The sequence below is a fragment of the Hemitrygon akajei genome, chromosome 3, assembly GCF_048418815.1.
Source record: "Hemitrygon akajei chromosome 3, sHemAka1.3, whole genome shotgun sequence".
Classification (NCBI taxonomy): Eukaryota; Metazoa; Chordata; class Chondrichthyes; order Myliobatiformes; family Dasyatidae; genus Hemitrygon; species Hemitrygon akajei.
Genome location: NC_133126.1, coordinates 18924265 through 18947642, shown reverse-complemented (window position 1 = coordinate 18947642; position 23378 = coordinate 18924265). Strand labels below are relative to the sequence as shown.

The window sequence follows — 23378 nt, the reverse complement described above, 5'->3', positions numbered from 1 at the left end:
CTGACGGCACTTCAAGTACCTCTGGTCATAATGACGACACTGGGGGAAATCCTCTTCCAGGAACCCCAGAATCTGACACAACCGGTGCTGGAATGAAGACCCTCAGACTTAACAAACATTATATCAACATTGGCACTTGGGATGTTTGCACTCTGAGAAGCACAGGGAAACTTCACCTTCTCATCGATGAAATCGGCAGAATCGGCTGCGATATCATTGGAATAACAGAGATCAGATGGTCTGACAGAGGTAATTTTACAACAAAGAACAATGCACAACGTACTACTCCGGATCTGAGAAAGGAGGAAGAGCAGGTGTTGCGTTCATCTTGAAGCAAGAAATAGCTAAAGCAGTACTAGGCTACGACCCTTTGAATGAACGACTAATGTCCATCTGCATACAATGCAAGCCTTTCCCAATCACACTCATTGTCCACTACTCACCAACTAGCGAGGCAGAGGAGGAAGAGCTTGAGGGACACTACAACAACCTGCAGGGCCTCATTGATGATACTCTGAAAACTGATGTTGTGCTCATTCTAGGTGATTTCAATGCAAAAGTAGGTCAAAAATCTCTGAATAAGGAAGTCATGGGAAACAACAGTTTAGGAACACCAGATGAACGGGGGACACGGCTGGTTGAGTTCTGTCAAGAAAGCCGCCTCTGTATAATGAACACAATGTCTGATCAACACCCTCGGCGCAAATACACATGGACTGCTCCTGATGGAAAAACCAGGAACCAGATTGATTATATTCTCACCAACAAAAGATGGAAATGAAATATTCTGAAATGCAGGACCTATCCGGGAGCTGACTGTGATACTGATCATCAACTGCTGTTGGCCAAGACGAAGCTTGGTTAAGAACGTAAAACGAACAAAACCACCAGTCAGATATGATCTCTCAGACATACCACACTCTTTTAGCATAGAGGTTTGCAACAGTTTTGAAGCCCTGCGGAACTTACAACGACGCTGCAGGCTTGACAAAGAGGCATACCTGCAACGCATCTGCTCCAGCATGGAAAATGAGGCCAACAAAGGCAACAGCAAGATAGTTGATGCTGCAGTAAAAGAGCTTACCGGCACCTTCACACCAAGAATTGGTGCAATCAAAAATGACAAAGGGAAAATTCTGACAGAAGATGCAAATGTGAGGGGAAGGTGGCTCGAGTACACCAAGAAACTCTATGAAAATCACGAGAATGAAAACCGTGACAAAGGCATTGACTGGACAACACTGGAACATGAACCAGAGCCACTACTGTCAGATTAGAAAGAGCAATTGAGAAGATTAAAAAGAATAAAGCACCTAGTCCAGACAACATACCAGCAGAACTACTGAAAGCACCTCAATGACACACATTGTCTGCGCCATCTGGAAGACTGGCAAATGATCAACAGACTGGTGCTAATCTGTTTACATCCCAATCCCCAAGAAAGGGGACCTCCTGCAGTTCAGTAATTACAGAACAATCACATTGATATCACACGCCAGCAAGGTTCCACTCATAATAATCTCTGAGAGACTAAAGAACTACGTAGATAGAGAAATGGGACTGGAACAGGCTGGCCTTCAGGAGTGGCTGAGGTACCAGGGATCAGCTCTTCAACATGTGCCTAAAAATGGAGAAAATGAGAGAGGTCAATACCCCGCTATACGTCTATTTTGTAGACTCCTCAAAGGCGTTTGACTGTGTTGAATACACCAAACTGTGGACGACAATGATTCAACTGGGCAAGGCACCACACCTAGTGGCTCTTCTAGAAACACTGTATGCTACGCAATCCTCCAGCTTTCGGACCACATCTGGCGAGCCTGAATCATTCTGCAATAGGAAAGGAGTCTGCCAAGGCTGCATCCTTTCTCCATGCCTTTTTAACATCTACACTGAGACGATCATGAGTCTGGCAATTCCAGACAACACTGGTATTAAAATAGGAGGAAGAACCGTCCGTAACTTGAGATACGCAGATGACACAGCCCTGCTAGTCACAACAGAAGAAGACCTACAAACACTACTCAATAATGTTGTGAAAGTCTCTGCTGAATTTGGTCTGCTGATAAATGGCAAAAAGACCAAAGTTATGGTGATAAGCAAAACTGCAATTCAACCTTACATCTACATTGGAAACGACAAGATCGAACAAGTGTCCTCCTTTATATACCTTGGTGCAGAACTAAATGACACAAACGAATGCAGCAAGGAAATAAGGCAAAGGCTAGCAATGGCATACACAAAAACTACCAAACTCTGGAACATCTGGAAAGATAGTTCCCTGAGCACTGACACCAAGATACACCTCCTCAAGAGTCTCGTCTGGCTAGTAACTCTATATGTCTGTGAAATATGGACCCTAAACCCAGCTGATGAAAAGAAGTTGACAGCATTTGAGATGTGAACATACAGACGGATCCTCAGGGTATCAGACATTGAAAGGAGATCCAACAATTTCATCCTAGAAAAGATTGGCACCAAACCAATACTTCTGGATACTGTTATCCAAACAAAACTTCGTTATTTTGGACACATCTCAAGAACTGATGACACACTGGAACGCACTGTGCTTGAAGGCAGAGTAGAAGGAAACCGCTCCTGAGGCAGACGGAGGACAACCTGGATCGACAACATCAAGAAGTGGACCTGCCTCACCACCAGAGATACAAGAGGTTTGACTGCCAACAGATCGCAGTGGAAGAAAGTGGTCGCCGAGGCTCTGGCAGAGTATGGCACATGATGATGATGATGATGATGATGATGATGATGATGATAATGATGATTGAGTATAGGAGTTTGGATGTTATGTTGAAGCTGTATAGGACCTTGGTGAGGCTTACTTTGGAGTATTATGTGCAGTTCCGGTCTATCTATGCCGGGAAGTTATCAATAAGATTGGAATAATGGAGAGAAATTTAGAGAGGATGTTGCCAGGTCTTGAGGACTTGAGTTACAGGGGAAGGTTAAATAGGTTAGGATTTTATTCCCCAGAGTGTAGGAAAATGAGGGGAGATCTGATAGAAGGATGCAAAATTATGAGGTATACCATATAGATAGGATAAATGCAAGTAGGCTTTTTCCACAGAAGTTGGGTGACTAGAATTAGAGGTCACAGGTTAAGGGTGAAAGGTGAAATGTTTAAGGGGATCCTGAAAGGTACTTCTTCTCTCAGAAGGGGGTCAAGAGTGTGGAACAACTGCCACCAGAAGTGGTAAATGTGGGTTCAATTTCAACATTTAATATCAAAGTACATTTATTATTGAAGTGTGTTTACCACGTGTATGTATGTATACCAGCCTTCAGATTCGCCTTCTTGTAAGCAGCCAGAAAGCAAAGAAACACAATAGAAATCATGAAAATCCAAAGATCTAATGGAGGGCAAGCATCTAATGTATAAAAGAAGACAAATCATGCAAATAGTTAATAAGTAAACAATAATACACAGAACATGAGCTGCAGAGGCCCTGAAGGGAGTCCACAGGCTGTGGGGTCAGCTCAGTGCTGGGGTGAGTGGAGCCGGTCCAGGAGCCCGATGACTGCAGGGCTACAACTGCTCCCAGTCCTGGTGACATGGGACCCCACACTCCTGCACCTCCTGCCCGATGGTGGTAGCGAAGTGAGAGGGATTCAGGTCAAATGCAGGCAGACAGAATGGGGGCAGGAGGGGGGATCGTAGCTGGCCAAGAGTAGTGGGCTGAACACTGGTTCGTTTTCTGCTCTGGGGCCTCGACACTTTAAACTGGCCTGAAGCTCGCTTGTACTTACACTCTCGAGAGTCAAGTACGCCGAATCCTTCAGGAGGTTGTAAAATCGCTAGTTCGTTTAGATGGTTCACAACATTTCTTAAAGGGAAATTCCAGGCTGTGGATTGTAGTGATCGTAGTCTAGTAAAGGTATATCCTGCAGTATTGCTAGTAGTTTGGTGAGCTGCTCGCAAAACGTAACTGTATATCACCAACACCATGTTGTAAGAGACGTTTGGATAGGTACATGGATGGGCGGGGCATGGTGGGCTGTAGTCTCAGTGCAGGTCAATGTGATTGGCTGAATAATAGTTGGTCACAGACTAGATGGGCTGAAGGGCCTGCTTCTGTGCTACATGACTCTCTGACTCTAGGTGCTAAGCCATAATGTGTGTCTGATCCTGTTAAGATTAGAAAATTGCATCATGCCAAGCCATTAAACAGTTCCTGTACTAAATGAATGTAGGCAAAGTCCAAGGATGTGGGAGTGTAAAATATTAACTTCCAGAGTGCCCTCGATCTGCACTGTCATTGGTTCTAGCCCCGAGCTAAAGTTTGTTCTTTTCTTGGAATGCATCCTCCCAGTCTCCGACCAGGATCACAGTGATTCCTGGTGACTTGTGGAGTTTCCTTTTCCCTCCGTGTGCTTGTTCCCTTTCACCCAGCACTATAATTAGGGCCCGCTCCCTCCCTCCCTCCCTCTCGAATCGCATGGGGAGCGCCAAAATGATTGGGGCGCAGTAAAAAAGTTGGATCTGGCTGGCTTTCTCATTCGTGTATTTTACTGAGCGTCCATGAAGCTTTGAAGTTGAGAAGTATATTTTGGGTGTGTGTTCTGTTGTTCACCATTGACGTAAGCAAATTGGAAATTCTAGGTAAACTTCCAGAGTTGTGCATCACCTAAAACTGTGTGGTTGAAGGTTACACTTGCTTGCTTACTTTCTGCCTGTTACACCACTGGTAAACAAGGTTAAAAGAGTGCAGAGAAAATTTACAACGATGTTGCTGGGTCTGCAGGACCTGAGTTATAAGGAAAGATTGAATAGGTTAGGATTTTAATCCTTAGAACGTAGAAGATTGAGAGTAGATTTGATAGAGGTATGTAAAATTATGAGGGGTAGAGATAGGGCTAATACAAGCAAGCCTTTTCCTCTGAGGTTGGGTGGGTCTACAACAAGAGGTCATAGGTTAAAGGTGAAAGGTGAAAAGTTTAAGGGGAAACTTCTTCACTCAGAGGGTGGTGAGAGTGTGGAAAGAGCTGCCAACACAAGTGGTGCATGTGAGCTTGATTTCAACATTTCAGAGAAGTTTGGATAGGTACATAGATGGTAGGGGTATAAAGAGCTATGGTCCCGGTGCAGGTTGATGGGAGTAGACAGTCTAAATGGTTCGGCATGGACTAGATGGGCTAAAGGGCCTGTCTCTGTGCTGTACTTCTCTATGACTGTATAGCGTTTACAGCAGCAGTGAAGTTCCTCCATCTCTGGCAATGTTCAGGGCTTCCTTCATCATGTCAGTAGCTTCCTCTCTGTCAGTCCTGCAAGTGCCAGGTGGAGATTCAGGAATACCATCACACTCAGATGTAGAAGGGTTCTTCATTGCTGTTTCTGTAACAATTTTGTTTTACCAATCAGGATTGTTAGCCCTGGAGGATCAGTGAACCACTCTTAGTCTGGCCTCTACCCTTTGATCTGTTTGGCATGGGTGACCCTACCAAGAGCCAAAACATAAAGCCCTGACTCCAGCCAGCATAGCTCTCCAGGTCATTGAGGTACGCAAGCCTCCAAACTCAATGACAAGGTTGTGGTCCTCTTGGAGGTGTAGGTTACACAGAGGAAACATACTAAAGTCATCAATCATTGTGCAGACTGCTGCTACAATCAACAAATTGCCGTTAACATCAGTTGTTGGATTTACTTATTTAGAGATACAGTGGGAACAGGCCCTTCTGGACCAATGAGCTTATTTAACCCCAGCCTAATCACAGGACAATCTACAATGACCAATTAACCTACTAACTGGTACGTCTTTGGATTGTGGGAGGAAACCCATGCGGTTCATGGTGAAAATGTCCAACCTCCTTACAGACAGCGCTGGAATTGAACTCAAGTTCCAGAATGCCCCGAGCTGTAATGGCATTGCACAGAACTACACAGAGACCACTTACTCCCTGGGAAGTAAATGGGGCAGAGCAATTGGAGGGGTGCGTTACAGGTGCAGAGATCACTAGAAGTAGCAGAATGGAAGATACTGGAGCCAGCAGATGCTGGAAACCCGCAGCAATACAGAAAGACTCTGGAGGAACTCAGTGGCTTGGGCAGCACGTCTATGGAGGAAAATTGGACACTTAATATCTTGGGTCAAGAAGCTCTATCTGGACTGGAAAGAAAGAGGGGAGATAATCAATGCTGTTCTCCTTTGTCTCTTTCCTCCTTTATTCTGTACTCCCTCCACCTGATCCAAGCAGCCCCCCTTACACTAGGTCATTTCCCTCCCCCCACCCTCTCATTCCCCATCTGACCAGCACCCACACACTCCCCACCTCTTTCCCTTTATTCCATGCCCACCATCCTCTCCTTTCAGAATCCGCCTTGCTCAGCCCTTTGTCTCTTCCACGCATCAGCTCCCAGTTTTTGACCTCATTCCCACTCTTCCTCCTCCCTCATCGGACCTATCACAACCCTCCCACATGGATCCACCAATCACCAACCAGTTCAAGCCCTACTCTTTCCCTCCACCTTTTATAATGGCTTTCTCCCCTCTTCAAGTCCCGATGAAGGGTCTCTATTGTCCATTTCCCTCCACAGATGCTGCCTGACCCATTGAGTTCCTCCAGTGTCAATGTGTGTTGCATTAGAAGTACAATCACAGGTCCAGAAGAGTGCTGTCCTCAGTGTGATGTGATTGGTCTCGCACTCTGAGGTCCAGTCTGTTGATTCAGGCACTGGCCTCCTAAGGTCAGGTCAGGTCAGGTCAGCTCCAGTAAAGTGTTTTCCTCAGTATGATGTGATGGGCCTCACACTCTGATGTCCAGTCTTCCAATGCAGGCATTGTCCTCCTGAGTTGTCCACTTGAGAAACAAGGGAGCCCCACAACCAGTCTTAATGATCGGACAGCTGTGGTTCCCTTGGGACTGGTGAGCGGGAGATGGTCAATCACATTTTCTAAGTGATTGATCGCCTTCCATTTGTAAGACAGAAGGCAGCACAGTCAGCATACGATCGGGGTTCAATTCCTGCCTTGGTCTGTTACAAGCTTGTATGTTCTCCCTGTGACTGCGTGGGTTTCCTCCAGCTGCCCTGGTTTCCTCCGGCATTCCAAAGACACGTGTATGTTTCAATGTACATGTCACAAATAAAGATAATCTTTAAGATCTTTATTCTTTAACCATCATTCACCCAGATTCTGTTGAGGGTGAACTGGATAAAGTAGCACTTCACTCCTCTTGCTGACTTACCAATCTATCATACCATCGGCAGATCTGGCCATGGTAGCTTAGTCATTAGTGTGACCTTCTACAGATCAGGGTGTTAGAGTCTGGAGTTCAGTTCCAGTGTCCTCCCGAAGAAGTTTGTACATTTCTACCTGTGAGCACATGGATTTCCTCCTGGAGCTCTGTTCCTCCCATAGTGCAAAGACGTCCCGGTTAGTAGGTTAATTGGCCATTGTAAATTGCCCTGTGACTAGGCTAGGGTTAAACAGGTGGGTTTCTGAGCTGCTGGGCAGTTTGGCTCATTGGGCTGAAGGGCCCTTTCCATGCTGTATCTCCAAATAGTGGATATGGTCCAGTGCATCATGCATCTACATGAAATGCTGTCACAGGAAAGCAGTCTTAATCATCATTAGGGACCTCAACTACCCAGGACATGTTCTCTTCTTACTGTCAACAGGAAGAAGGTACAAGAGCCTCAGGCATCACACTACCTGGTTCAGGAATAGCTGTTAATCCTCAACCATCAGGCTCTTGAACCAAAGGTGATAACTTCACTCCAGTTCTTTTGCTCCGTCATTGAAATGTTTCCACAACTTATGGACTCACTCTCAAGGACTCATCATTTCATGTACTTGACATTTATTGCTTATTTATTATTATTATTATTATTATTATTATTATTATTAATTTTTTTTGTATTTGCACAGTTTGTTGTCTTTTGCATGCTGGTTGAACACCCAAGTTGGTGCAATCTTACATTGATTCTACTATGGTTATAATTCCATTTTGGATGTATTGAGTATGCCTACAAGAAAATGATTCTCAGTGCTGTATATGTTGATATATTTGTACTTCAATAATAAATTTACTTTGAACTTTGAAGTAAATAAGCAAACAAACATACCTTAATCCTTCAACCAGACATTATATGCATTTGAGGTCCCAACACTGACTTTAGTGATAACTGAGCTGTTACCCCGATTCCCATTTTGAGTGTGATCCATTTCTCCTGGCTCTCTGATTTTGAGGGATGTTGAAGTCAGGCTCCTTACCTGTAAGGTCAGCGACGAAGAATTTTCTCTCAGCATGGCCTATCCACCATAGTTTCTCCCTACTGAGTAGAAGGTTTGTACTTGTGGCAGGCAGGCTGGCTAACATTTCCTCTAATGGCCATAGTGATCTTCTGATGGTTTCATTCATGGTCTTCTACGCTTATCCCATTTGCCTGTATTGGACCTTATCCCTCCACTCCTATACTATCCAAGTACCTGTCCAAATACATTTTAAACTTTATAGTCATACCTGCCTCTACCACTTAATTTGACAGTTTGTTCCATATAACCATTGCTGTCTGTGTGAAAAACTTACGGTCACATAACACTACAGCACTTCAGCTCTTTCAGTCCACGCCGATCTGTTACTCTTGCTACTCCCATCAGTCTGCACCTGAACCATCGCCTTCCATACCTGTCCAATCATGTACTTATCCAAACTTCCCTTAAATGTTTCATTTGAACCCACATCCACCACTTCCGCAGGCAGCTCATCCCACACTCACACCACCATCTGAGTGAAGAAGTTCCCCTTAAATTTTTCACCATTCACCCTAAACTTATGATTTCTAGTTCTAGTCTCACCCAATCTCAGTGGAAAAAGCCTGCTTGTATTTACCCTATCTATACCCCTCATAATTTTATATACCTGTATGTACCTGATCTCCACCCATTCTCCTACGCTCCAGAGAATAAAGCCATAACCTATTTAATCTTTCCCTATAATTCAGGTCCTCAAATCCTGGCAACATCTTTACAAACTACTCCATATGTCTTTAAGTTCTCCCCTCTCAGTTTTAGACTCATCTACTCTAGGTAAATGACTCAGACTATCTATACTATCTATGTTCCTCATAATTTTATAGACCTCCATTAGGTCACCCCCAGCCCCCAATGCTTCAATGAGAATAAGTCCAGCCTATCCAGTCTCACCTCATAAGTTAAGGCCTCCATTCCAGGCCAGGTCCTGATGTATCTCTTCTGTGCTCTCCCTAAAGCAACCACATCCTTGCTGTAGTACCGAGGTTAGAACTGTACACTACTACAATCTACCAATTTTGTTATTTGAGATGTTGATGTTTGGCTTTTCCAATTACAAGGCACTGTTCAAAAATACAAGAGAGGTCAGAGTAGAAATGGAATAGTGTAGCAAGCTCACAGCAACTGGAACTCAGGATTATCCTTGCAGACTGAACTGATGTGTTCTGCCTATTGGCCACCCAGTCTGCATTTGGCTTCTCTGGTGTAGAGGAGGCCGCCTTTTGAGCAGTTCTTAAAGTAACTTTAATTTCTTTCCCAGCTTTGTTCAGTGCATGAAATCACTCTTAGAAATAAGTTCATGAAGAAAGTATGAGTTTTATTTACCAAAGAAATTGATCCAAAAATCAGAAACGTTACTTTCAGCCTTGGTCGGGTCTCAAAATCCCAATTTATTTAGATTCAGAATTACTTATTACATGTACATTGAAAAATACAAGGAAATGTGTCTGCAGCCTGCAAGTGTTGCCATGCATTCCGGTAGCAACATTGCATGCCCATTGTGTTTTTATGTGTGCATTATAAAGAACATCAGTTCCCAGTGGGAAATGCGAGGGGTTAACTGGGAACTGGAAGCTACCATGATGACCGGGTTGCGTACACACTGAGTTGAGAGTTCAGTAATAAAATGTTCAAACATAATCCCACACCGAGTTCATAATTGTTAAGAGCAAACATAACATGTCAGTACACTAAAGGAGCCAGCATATGTAAAAATGAACATTGTTGATCAGAGTACTCAGAAAGACACAGATACTAACACAGCAAGTACAAGCAATATACCTGTGGAAACAAATAACAGACCAAAAAGGACTGTTCAGCCACATCAGAGACTGATTGAAAGTTAAGGAGTGGATAATGGACTGTAGTTGCTCATTACAGTTAAAGTTGAAATGTTGAACAGTTGACAATTCAAAAAAGATACCTTTGTTGTAAAAGGTTGTTGTTTCTTGCAGGTTCATGAAGTATTGTGTTTGCTTTTCTTTCAAGGAAGAAGATGTGTTATGCGTACATTGTGTATTATTATGTTGAATGCCTACAAGATGGCTTTTTAGAGCAGTTTGTGCTTGAGCTTACTTGGGGAAAGGCTATCTCAGATTAGATGTTGTGTAATAATCCAAATTTTATTAGGGAGCTTGAGGTAAAGGAACCCTTAGGTGACAGTGATCATAATGTGATTGAATTCATACTGCAATTTGAGAGGGAGAAGCGTAAGTTAGATATATCAGTATTGTAATGGAATAAAGGGAACTACATGAGAGAGGAGCTTGCTCAGGTGGATTGGAGAAATATAATGTAGCAAAAGTGAGAGGGAAGTTGGATGATTGAGAAGTTTTTAAAATTCAACAAAAAGCAACTAAAAGCCATAAGAAGGGAAAAGATTAAATATGAGGGCAAACTAGCCAATAATATAAAACAGGATACCAAAAGTATTTTCAGTTATATAAAGAGTAAAGGGGAGGAGAGAGTTGATATGCGACCACTGGAAAATGATGCTGGTGAGATAGTAGTGGGTGACAAGGAAGTGGCAGATGAACTTAATGAGTACTTTGCAACAGTCTTCACTGTGAAAGACACTAGCAGTGTGCCAGAGGTCCGTGAGTGTCAGGGAGCTGGAGTGAGTGCTATTACAAAAGAAAAACTGCTAGGCAAACTGAAAGGCCTTAAGGTGGATAAGTCACCTGGTCCAGATGGACTACATCCCAGAGTCCTGAGAGAGGTTGCTGAAGAGATAACGGATGCGTTGATTATGATCTTTCAAGAATCATTTGATTCTGGCATGCTCCCAGAGGACTAGGAGATTGCAAATGTCACTTTACTCTTTAAGAAGGGAGGAAGGCAAAAGAAAGGAAATCATAGGCCAGTTAGCCTAACTTCAGTGATTGAGAAAGTGTTGGAGTCTGTTATTAAGGATTAGGTTTCTGGGTACTTGGAGACTAATGACAAAATTAGTCAAAGTCAGCATGGTTTCGTAAAGGGAAATTTTGCCTGACAGATCTGTTAGAATTCTTCAAGGAAGTAACAAGTAGGATGGACAAAGGAGAGGCAGTGAATGTCATTTACTTGGATTTTCAGAAGGCATTTGATAAGGTGTCATACATGAAACTGCTTAACAAGATAAAATCCTACGGTGTTACAGGAAAGATACTGGCATGGTTAGAGGAAGTGCTGACAGGCAGGAGAAGCGAGTGGGAATAAAGGGGACCTTTTAAAAGTGACTTATGTTCCTTAGGGGTCAGTATTGGGACTACTACTTTTCACATTATTTGTCAATGATTTAGATAGTGAAATTGATGGCTTTGTGGCAAAGTTTGTGGGTGATACAAAGATAGGTAGGGCTGAGGAAGCAATGCGATTGCAGAAGGACTGAGACAAATTGGAAGAATGGGCAAAAACGTGGTAGATGGAATACAGTGTTGGGATATGTACGATAACACATTTTGGGAAAAGGAACAGAAGTATAGACTATCTAAATGGGGAGAAAATTCAAACATCAGAGGTGCAAAGGCACTTAGGAGTCCTTGTGCAAGAATGCCAGAAGGTTAATTTACAGGTTTAGTCTGTGGTAAAGAAGGCATTCATTTCAAGGGGAATAGAATATAAAAACAAGGAGATAATGCTGAGGCTTTATAAGACACTAGACACACTTGGAATATTGTCAACAGTTTTGGGCCCCATATCTCAGAAAGGATGTGTTGTCATTGGAGAGAGTCCAGAGGAGGTTCACAAGGATGATTCCAGGAATGAAGGGGTTAAGATATGAGGAGTGTTGTCTGCTTTGGGCCTGTACTCACTGGAATTTAGAAGAACGTGGGGAGATCTCATTGAATCCTACCAAATGTAGAAAGGACTAGATAGAGTGGATGTGGAGAGGATGTTTCCTATGGTGGGGTTGTCCAGATCTAGGCGGCACAGCCTCGAAATTGAGGGGCGACCCTTTAGAACAGGGGTAAGGAGGAGTTTTTTAGGCAGGGAGTAGCGAATCTGTGGAATGCTCTGCCGCAGACTGCAGTTGGAGGCCAAGACTGTGGGTATACTTAAAGCGAAAATTGATAGTTCCCTGATTAGTCAGGGCATCAAATGTTTTGGCGAGAAGTGCAGGTGTATGGGGTTGAGTGGGATCCAGGATCAGCATAATGGAATAGCAGAGCAGACTCAATGGGCTGAATGGCCTATTTCTGCTCCAATGTCTTATGGTTGAATAAAGAACTTCAGATTCCCAGTGGGCAGTGTGAGGGGTTCACCAGGAACCAGACCAGGTTGCACGTGCACAGGGTTGAAAGCAGTCCAGCAATAAAATGTTCTAATGAAAACCTACAAAATGTTTGTCTTTATTAAGAACAAACATAACAACCAACATATTTGGTGGCGGCAGCAACATCATTGAGGTTTAGAATCTAGATGATGAGGAATCTCTTTCTTTTTAAATCTTTTGATTAATTTTAAACAAACATAAATGAAACATGAATACAGAGAGCTTGAGAGTACATAATTAATAGGTTAAGGTATAAATACAAATAGATGATAATCCATATATAATAACCTCCCAAACTCATAGTAGTTATGAAAAATAGAGTAAATAAGAAATCCCCCCCCAAAAGAAAACCTAACCAACATGGGCCATTGCATTATGTCACATATACACAGTAGCGTCAATAACTCTGCACCTTCATCCAAATAATTAAGGATAATAAAAGTAAGGTTTAGGAAAAGTCAGTTTAGCTCATATGAAAATGTTGAATAAATTGTCTCCAAGTTTCTTCAAATTTAACTGAAGGGTCAAAGACAACACTTCTAATTTTTTCTAAACTCAAACAAGAAATAGTTTGAGAAAACCACTGAAATATAGTTGGAGGATTAATTTCTTTCCAGTTCAATAGGATAGATCTTCTAGCCATTAATGTAACAAATGCAATCATCCGCCAGGCTGAGGGGGATAAACAACTATTATCCAGCATTGGTAAACCGAAAATTGCAGTAATAGGATGAGGTTGCAATTTGATATTCAGAACTGTTGAAATAGTACCGAAAATATCTTTCCAATAATTTTGCAAGCAAGGGCAAGACCAAAACATGTGGGTCAATGAAGCGACTTCAGAATGACATCTGTCACAGGTTGGATTAACATAAGAATAAAATCGAGCAAGTTTATCCTTGGACATGTGACCCCTATGTACAACCTTAAATTGTATTAGGGCATGTTTAGCACAAATAGAAGAAGAATTGACTAATTGTACAGTTTTCTCCCACTGCTCAATGGGCATAAGACAATGAAATTCTTTTTCCCATTCTTTCTTAATTTTTTCTGATACTCCTGGCTGTATTTTCATGATCATATTATAAATGACAGCTACTAAACCCTTCTGGCAAGGATTCAGAGCCAAAATTTTTTCCGTAATGTCCATTGGACATAATTTTGGAAAAGACTGTAACATACTATTCAAGAAATTTCTAACTTGCAAGTATCTAAAAAAATGAGTTTTAGGCAAATTGTATTTATTGGATGTTCAAAGGACATAAAACTGTTATCTAAAAATAGATCACTAAAACATGTTATACCTTTTGTTTTCCATAATACAAAAGCTTGATCCATAAAAGAGGGCTGGAAAAAAAAAGGTTAGATATAATAGGGCTTGATAAGATCAACTTATTCAAGCCAAAGATTTACAAAATTAAACCATATTTGCTGAAGCAGTGAAATTATTTAATTTTCACTCCCGGCCGTTTCTTTAGGTAGGAAGGAATTTCTTTAGGTGGTGAATCTGTGGAATTCATCGACACAGATGGCTATGGATGCCAAGTCATTGGATATATTTAAAGTGGTTGATAGGTTTTTGATTTGTAAGGGTGTCAAAGGTTATGGCGAAAGGGCAGAAGAATGGGGTTGAGAGGGATAATAAATCGGCCATAATAGAATGACAGAGCTGACTCAATGGGCCGAATGGCCTAATTTACTCCTCTGTCTTATAGTCTAATTTATTTTACAGTGGATGCTGGTTAATTGGGCCATTGGCTAATTGGGGCAGCTGCTTATTTGGGACATCTCTTGAGGAGCAAAAACTGATTGAGAAAATAGCTGGGAGTTCCTTCATGTATTTGGGACACTGTGCCACTTAATTAGGGCAGGACACTTTATTTATTTATTGTTTGCAATGCAACGCGAAATTGGCCCTTTGAGCCGCGATTTAACCCCAGCCTAATCACGGGACAATTTACTGTGACCAATTAACCTATCAATTGGTACATCTTTGGACTGTGGGAGGAAACCAGAGTATCTGGAGGAAATCCACTTGGTCAAGGGGAGAAAATACATACTGTTTACAAGCTGTTGCCAAAAAGTTTCTACTGGCATTAGACACATGATCATGTACCCCCTTTAGACACTATACTGTGTTTAGAGTGAACGGTTTTTAAATAGTGTCAGTTAGCTGTGATGTGTTCAAAAGGCAGTAATTTTTGTCACTAATTGGTGAGAAAAAAGAAGCAAGACAAATCAGAACTGTTTTGCTCACTGCGGTTTCAAGCATTCAGGCTTGGGAATGCCGGGAACGGCCGGGAGTGAAAATTAAATAATTTCACTGCTTCAGAAAGTCAGGAATTACAAGGAATTTGAAAATATCAACAATCATCTTGAATGTTACAACGAAAATGAAGATACTGAGGATGCAATAGTCAGAAGTGTTGTATGAAGGCGGTCCACTATCTACACAAGGTGTTCATGCTGATTTTGTTCATTTACAATCAATCAGACGAACATGGCAACATAATTCCTCCATCGAGAACTATTAGGAAATAGTAGAGTTTTATAGTGCTGTAGTATTATTGATAGTTTTCTAATTTATCCTGTATTTCATTTAAACACATAATTTGTTACTCAGTTAAATGGTAGTTTGCTCATTTTATACATTTTTAACTAGGTCCATAAATCTTCAGCTAATTGGGGCAGTCACTTAGTTGGGCCAAAATGACCTGGTCCCAATATGTGCCAGTCCACTCTGTTTAGAGAGAAAGTGTGGAACAGGCCCCCCCCCCCAGCCCGAAGAGCTTCACTGCTCAGCAACACACCCATTTAACACTCGCCACATTTCCGAGGATCTCGCCTGGTCCCTGAACTCCTCCATCCTGATCAAAAAGGCGCAACGGGAGCATCAAGAAAGCTCACCTCTGTCCCAGGATACTGACGGACTTTTACCGCTGTACTATTGAGAGCATACTCACCAACTGCATCTCAGTGTGGTATGGCAATTGTCCCGTATCAGACCACAAAGCACTCCAGCGTGTGGTGAAAACTGCCCAGCGGATTATCAGCACCTAATTGCCCACCATTGAGAACATCTACCATAAATGCTGCCTGGGCAGGGTGAAAAGCATTATCAAGGATGCATCTCACCCTAACCATGGACTTTTTACTCTCCTCCCATCCGGTAGGTGCTACAGGAGCCTCCGCTCCCCCACCAGCGGGCTCAGGAAGAGCTTCTCCCCTGAGGCTGTGACCCTGCTGAACCTCACATCACAGCTCTAAGCAGTATTGCACCCATATTGTACTGTCTCAGTACTTTTATATTTGTGTGCTGTAGCACTTTTTATTCGCAGTTATTTTGTAAATAACACTATTCTTGGCATTTCTGGTTAGATGCTAACTGCATTCCATTGGCTTTGTATCTGTACTCGGCACAATGACAATAAAGTTGAATCTAATCTAATCTAATCACAGGACAATTTACAATGACCAATTAGCCTACCAACTGGTATGTCTTATGGTTTACCGTATCATGTGAGTAAACCGTGTGGTGTTTTTTTTTCCCTCAGGAAATGAAGAAAGAAGAAACAATGTGTGATCCTGTTGCCATGGAGAGTGAGGATATGCTGTTCCTGTTGTACACGTCTGGGAGCACTGGGAAACCCAAAGGCATAGTGCACACACAAGCTGGCTACCTGCTCTACACTTCGGTCACACATAGGGTAAGTGATGGGAAGGGTTGTGAATGCTGGGGATCTGAGGTAGGGACACAAAATGTTGGAAATTCACAATAGATCTGCAGAAAGAGTTAGAAATATACAAGGTATCCCATGTGCCCATAACCTTCCTTTGTTAACTTGTAGTGGACATGAACTAATGAACATTTTTGTCCCATTTTAAAACTTTATTGTAATATCACAATCATTAGTAATTCTTCTTCTTCTTCAACTGTCCATCGATTTCGATGCTGAATGCGTGGAGAGTTCCATCCCGAAACTCTACTTCAACACGCCTTGTGCAGTAATAAGACAGACGGTGTCGTGCCCCCACCATACCGTCTCTCTGGGCTTCCAAATCTGATGCTAAGTGGTACACAGGAGTGTAACAGACTTAGCGGATAAGGAAGCTGCCCCGCAGGCACAAGAGGCTGCAAAACAAGATAAGAGCCCGTGGAGTTACAGGAAAGATACTGGCATGGGTAGGATTGTCTGATTGGCATAAGACAAAGAGTCGGAATAAAGGTGGCCTATTTCGTTGGCTGCCAGTGACTAGTGGTGTTCTGCAGGGGTTGGTGTTGGGACCACTTCTTTTCACATTATCTGTCTCCGATTTGGATGATGGAGTTAATGGCTTTGTGGCCAGTGCTACGGATGATACGAAGATAAGCGGAGGGGTAGGTAGTGTTGAGGACGGAGGGAGTCTGCAGAAGGATTTGGACAGATTGGGAGAATGGGAAAGGAAGTGGCAGGTGGAATATTGTGTAGGGAAGTGTATTGTCTTGCACTTTGGTAGAAGAAATAAAAGGGAGGACTATTTTCTAAATGGAGAGAAAATTCAAAAATCAATGGTCCAAAGGGACCTGGGAGTCCTCATGCAGAATTCCTTAAAAGTTAACTTGCAGGTTGAATCAGTGGTAAGAAAAGCAAATGCAATTTTAGCATTCATTTCAAGAGGACTAGAATATAAGAGCAAGGATGTGATGCTGAGGCTTTATAAGGCACTGGTGGGATTGCACTTGGAATATCGTGAGCAGTTTTGAGTCCCTTATTTAAGAAAAAACGTGCTGGCAATGCAGAGGGTCCAGAGGAAGTTCATGAGGATGATTCCGGGAATGAAAGGGTTAACATACGAGAAGCGTTTGATGTCTCTGGGGCTGTACCCACTGGAGTTTAGAAGAATGAAGTTGGGGAGATCGGAATGAAACCTGCTGAATATTGAAAGACCTAGGCAAAGTGAATGTGGAGAGGATGTATTCTAATTTGGGTGAGTCTAGGACCAGAGGGCACAGGCTCAGAATAGAGGGGTGTCCATTTAGAACAGAGATGAGAGGAAATTTCTTTAGCCACAGGAAGGTTAATCTGTAGAATTCATTGCCGGAGGAGTTCAAGTCATTGAGTATATTTAAAGCAGAGGTTGATAGTTTAAGGGGAACATGAAGGGAAATGTTTTCTCTCAGAGGGTGGTGAGAGTGTGGAATGAGCTGCCAGCACAAATGGTGCTTGCGAGCTCGATTTCAATGTTTAAGGGAAGTTTGGATAGGTACATGGATGGTAGGAGTGTGTAGGTTATAGTCCCAGAGCAGGAAAATGAGGGTAGGCAGTTTAAATGGTTTGGCATGGACTTGATGGGCCAAACAGCCTGTCTCTGTGCTGAGCTTTTCTGTAACTCTGCGATAGGTTCTTGGTTAATCAAGGCATCAAAGGTTACGGGGAGAAGACAGGAAAATGGAGTTGAGAGGGTTAATAAATCAACCATGACTGAATGGTGGAGTAGGGCCGAGTGGCCTAATTCTACTCCTATGTCATATAGTCTTATGTTCACTGTAACGTACAGTGAAATGTGTCATTTTGTGTCTTATCAAATCAGTGAGGAATGCGTTGAGCAAGTGTTGTCACACTGCTGGTGTCAACATAGTATGCCCAGAAATCACTGTCCCAAACTCTACATCTTAGGAACGTGGTTATGGAATAAACTGCCTCACAGCCAGTGACATTTTTTGATTTGTAGGGAACATGGAATGGAATGAGGTCCCTACCATTCATGTCAAGCTGCCACTATCAGGCAGGAGGTATAGGAGCTAGAATTTCGAACAATGTGTCAATGACCAGAAAATCTGTTATGCTTAAGGAGTGAATATTGCCCCGAACTGCTGAGGAAAACTTTCTTGTTCCCCTTTAATTGAGTGGGATGGGATCTACTATGAGAGTCTGTACGGTAAAAAGCACTTCAGGCTCAACAAGCCTGCACGGCCCAATTACACCCATGTGACAAGTTAACCAACCGGCTTGCACATCTTTAGAACGTGGGGGGAAACCAGAGCACCTGGAGGAAACCCACATGGTCTTGGGGAGAATGTGCAAAGTCAGTTGTAGGAAGTCTGTGGTACTGAGGGTCTGGGCTGTGTCCATTATGGCCTCTTGCTTTCCCGTGTGTTGGAATTGCTATACCAGGATATTGGGACTTGGGTTTTGAAAGACTTTGCCTTTGACATTGTGACATTCACTCACTCTGCCGTGATGTGCCCACTTGGAATGTGTCTGGGCCACGACACACAATGCAAGAGTTTAAGAACATAGGAATAGGAGTACATCACTTGGCCCTTCAAACCTGTCCCACCATTCAACTCTTTAAACTGCCTCAACTCCTCATATGTGCCAGTTCTCCATAACCTCATAGTCACAGAGTACTACAGCACATACACAGGCCCTTCAGCCCATCTGGACAGTGCTGGCCTGGTCTTCTGCTTAGTCCCCCTCAAAAACAAAGGAGCTGCTTGTGGACTACAGGAGGAATGGAGACAGGCTAATCCCTAATGGGTCTGGGGTTGAGAGGGTGAACAGCTTTAAGTTCCTCGGTATACACATCACCGAGGATCTCATGTGGTCTGTACATGCCAGCTGTGTGATGAAAGGAAGGTCAACAGCATGTCTTTCACCTCAGATGGTTGAAGAAGTTTGATATGGGCCCCTAAATCTTAAGAACTTTCTACAGGGGCACAACTGAGAGCATCCTGACTGGCTGCATCACTACCTGGTGTGGGAACTGTACTTCCCTCAATCGCAGGACTCTGCAGAGAGTGGTGCAGACAGCCCAGTGCATCTGTAGATGTGAACTTCCCATTATTCAGGGCATTTACAGCAACAGGTGCGTAAAAAGGGCCCGAAGGATCATTGGGGACCTGATTCACCCCAACCACAAACTTTTCCAACTGCTACCATCTGGGAAATGGTATCATAAAAGCCAGGACCAACAGGCTCCGGAAACACGAGGAAATCTGCAGGTGCTGGAAATTCAAGCAACACACACAAAATGCTGGTGGAACGCAGCAGGCCAGGCAGCATCTATAGGAAGAAGTACAGTCGAGAAGGGTCTCGGCCCGAAAAGTCGACTGTACTTCTTCCTATAGATGCTGCCTGGCCTGCTGTGTTCTGCCAACAGACTCCGGGACAGCTTCTTCCACCAGGCCATCAGACTGATTAATTCACGCTGCCGCAATCGTCTTTCTAAGCTACATATACATTGTATATCTTACTGTATTTATTCCAAATGACTATAATTTACACATTGCACATTCAGACGGAGACGTAACGTAAAGATTTTTACTCCTCATGTATGTGAAGGATGTAAGAAATAAAGTCAATTCAATTCAGTTCAACCTGCCCCTGGATCATGGCCCTTCATACCCCTCTCATCCATGTACCTATCCAAACTTCTCCTAAATAGTTGCAATTGAACTTGCTCCTGCCAATTCCACTGGCAGCTCATTCCTCAATCACACCCCCCTCTGTGTGATGAAATTCCTCCTCAGATTCCCCTCAAATATTGCACCTTTTACCCTAAAATTATACATCTGGTTTTAATCTTTTCCAACCTGAGGGATGCCTGCATGCATTTACCCTATATATATATATAAACATGTATCTCTTGTAATTTTGTACACCTCTACAAGATCTCCTCTCTTTTTCCTGTGCTTCAGGGAATAACACCCTCACCTATCCAATCTCTTGCTAAAACTAAGTTCCTCAAGTAAAATTTGTAGTAAAATTTTCTCTGCACGCTTTCAAACTTTCCTGCAGATTGGTGACCAGAATTGTACAGATACTCCCAAGTCCAGCCTCTCCAATGTCTTGCTGAATCCTCAAATAAAATATTTATCTAATTTCACCTTAAATATATCTAATGATTTGGCCTCCAGCACCCTCAGGGGGCAGAGAATTTCAGACATACGCTTGTCTCTGAGAAAAGAAATTTCCATATACCCCAGTTTAAATAAGCAGCCCTATATTTAGTAAGTTATATCCTTTTCTTTGTGACTCTGACCAGTACAAACATCTCCACATCTACCCTGACAATCCCCCTCAGGATCTTGTAAGGTCAGCCTCAGACTCCGAGGAAAGTAGATCCAAGTTGTTCAACCGGTTTTGAAGTTGTGAATTGACATCAAAATTTGTTGGCTGTTTGGATGCCTCAGTGACTGTGCCTAAACATCATAGAAGCTCATTGCTACAAAACAATTAAGAATCCTGAGGATTCATTAGAAATGCACCTTGCTTGAGGCAATTCACCATCATAAAGGTTAACTCCAGTTCAACCTCACTCTATGAAACTGAATTAGATAAAAGCCTGATTAACTTCCCACTGCAGGGGTTTCCTCTTGGTGCTGCAGTTTCCTCCCACAGCCCCGGGGCATTCAGTTTGCTAGGTTAACTGTTCACTGTTGGTGAATTGCCCCTCCTGTATAGATGAGTGGTAGATTCTAGAGCAGAGTTCATGAGATTGTACAGAAAATAAAAATTAGATGAGTGTATGAGTGTAAATGGGTGGGCGATGCTGAGACCGATTAGCTTTATTTGTCACGTGGGTGGCAGGGTAGTGTAGTGGTTAGCACAATGGTTTACAGTACAGGTGACCTGGGTTCAATTCCCAATTCTGCCTGTGAGAAGTTTGTGTGGTCTCCCCTTGACGTGGGTTTCATCCAGTACTCCAACAATCCAAAGACGTACTGGTTGGTAGGTAAATTGGTCATTGTAAATTGTCTCATGATTAGAGTAAGATTAAATTGGGTTATTGCTGGGCAGTACAGCTGGGCGGGTATCTCAATAAATAAATTGTTGACTCGTACAGTACAAGTGTCACCACGTAGCATGCCCACAGCTCACTATCCCTAACCTGCACGGATAGGGATGTGAAATGTGGGAGGAAACCGGAACACCTGGAAGAAACCCACTCGGACTCTGGGAAAATGTGCAACTCCTTACTGACAGCAGAGGAAATCGAACCCTGATCTTACAGCTGGTGCTGTAGAGCGTTATGCTAACCGCTGTTCGGTTGTATTTTCAATGAAGAGCTGTGTGTGACTGAGCGATGCTCTGAGATAATACTGTGCTTGCCTTTCTCCCGATCTCTCTGCAGTATGTGTTTGATTACCACGATGGTGACGTGTTTGGCTGTGTCGCAGACATTGGATGGATAACCGGCCACAGTTACGCTGTGTATGGGCCCCTGTGTAATGGAGGAACCACTGTTCTGTTTGAGAGCACCCCTGTTTACCCTAACCCAGGTCAGGACAACAAGATCATACTTGTTGCTGCGTTCCTTTTGTCCACAGGCTCAATGATCTTCCTTCTCCAGCCTCTCCTTTCATTTTTCAAACCCTCCCTCACTCCATTCCCCAGACCTTCCCTCTCTCCATTCCCCAAACCCTCTTTCCTTCCATTCCCCAAACCCTCCCTTCATTCTCTCTCTTCCTACCACCACAGCCCCTCCCTCCATTCCCCAAATCCTCCCTCCCTCCTGCTATTCCCCAACCCTCCTTCACTCCATTCCCCAACCCCTCCCTCCCTCCATCCCCAAACCTTCTCTCTCTCCATTCCCCAAACCCTCTTTCCTTCCATTCCCCAAACCCTCCCTCCCTCCATTCCCCAAGCCCTCCTTCCATTTCCCAAACCCTCCCTTCATTCTCTAACTCTTCCTACCCCCACAGCCCCTCCCTCCATTCCCCAAATCCTCCCTTCCTCCTGCCATTCCCCAACCCTCCCTCACTCCATTCCCCAACTCCTCCCTCCCTCCATCCCCAAACCTTCTCTCCCTCCATTCCCCAAGCCCTCCTTCCATTTCCCAAACCCTCCCTTCATTCTCTAACTCTTTCTACCCCCTCAGCCCCTCCCTCCATTCCCCAAACCCTCCCTCCCTCCCTCCATTCCCACAACGCTCCCTTCATTCTCTAACTCCTCCCTTCCCCACAGTCCTGACCTTCATTCCCAACCCCTCCCTCCCTCCTTTCCCCTACCCTTCCCCCCTCCTTTCCCCTACCCTTCCCTCCCCCAATCCCCAACACAGCATTCCCTAGCCACTCCTTCCCTCATTCTGATGTAATAGTTTCAATAATCTTGAGAACACAAGTTAAAATTCCAATTTGTCATCTGAGGCTTTCTAGTCAGTTTTGAGAATATGGATTAAATAAGATGATATCAACAATGAAAATTAAAGACAGATCACGGTAAAAAGTCAGTAATTTCCTAACGGAGTCGCTCTGAGGGACCTTGCCTTGCTTATCTGGCCTGGCCTTTTCACGACTCCCAGTCCACAATGAAGCTGTTGACTGATTTAAATTGCTGCTGGAATATTGCAGTGAGGGATGTCAAAGTGAAAAGGTCATTCCCTTTATGATCTCAGCTGCCCGGAGTGTTTTGTGGACAATGAATCATTATTGTAATATGGGCCTGGTTGAGCACTGCAGATCCCACAGACCGTGATGTGGTAATGACCAGCTTCGCTGGTTAGGACTGGCTAGGATATTTTCTCTAATCCAGGCAGCATCCTGTCCAAAGCTTCCACATCCTCTTGTAATGGGCTGAACACAATACCCTAAGTGTGGTGTAGCCAGAGTTTTGTAGAGCTGCGATGTGAGAAGCCGCAGGGGACCCTCTCAAAACACAAATCATGCAAACAATAAAAGCAAGCAACAAATTTCTGAACCAAAATGAGTACTTAGATCCGAACTCCGGCGTAGGCCCAAAGCCTCAGTTTCAGTTCATCATGTTAGTGGGTACAGAGCAGCTGGGGCAGTCAATATGGGAGAGCGAGCGCAGGCAGCTCTCTCCTCCGACCCCAACACCCTGTCTTTCCAATCTGGGCCGGCATTTAAATTG

General features: G+C 43.5%; 1 protein-coding gene across 1 annotated transcript in view; it reads left to right on the top strand.

Moving 5' to 3' along the window:
• The window catches only part of LOC140724744 (acetyl-coenzyme A synthetase 2-like, mitochondrial), a 76047-nt gene that overhangs the window by 25958 nt on the left and 26711 nt on the right, over window positions 1-23378 (top strand). The window contains exons 5-6 of the mRNA XM_073039260.1: window positions 16077-16229; window positions 21640-21787. Coding sequence (XP_072895361.1) covers window positions 16077-16229; window positions 21640-21787 — 301 coding nt within the window. The remainder of the gene's footprint in view (window positions 1-16076; window positions 16230-21639; window positions 21788-23378) is intronic.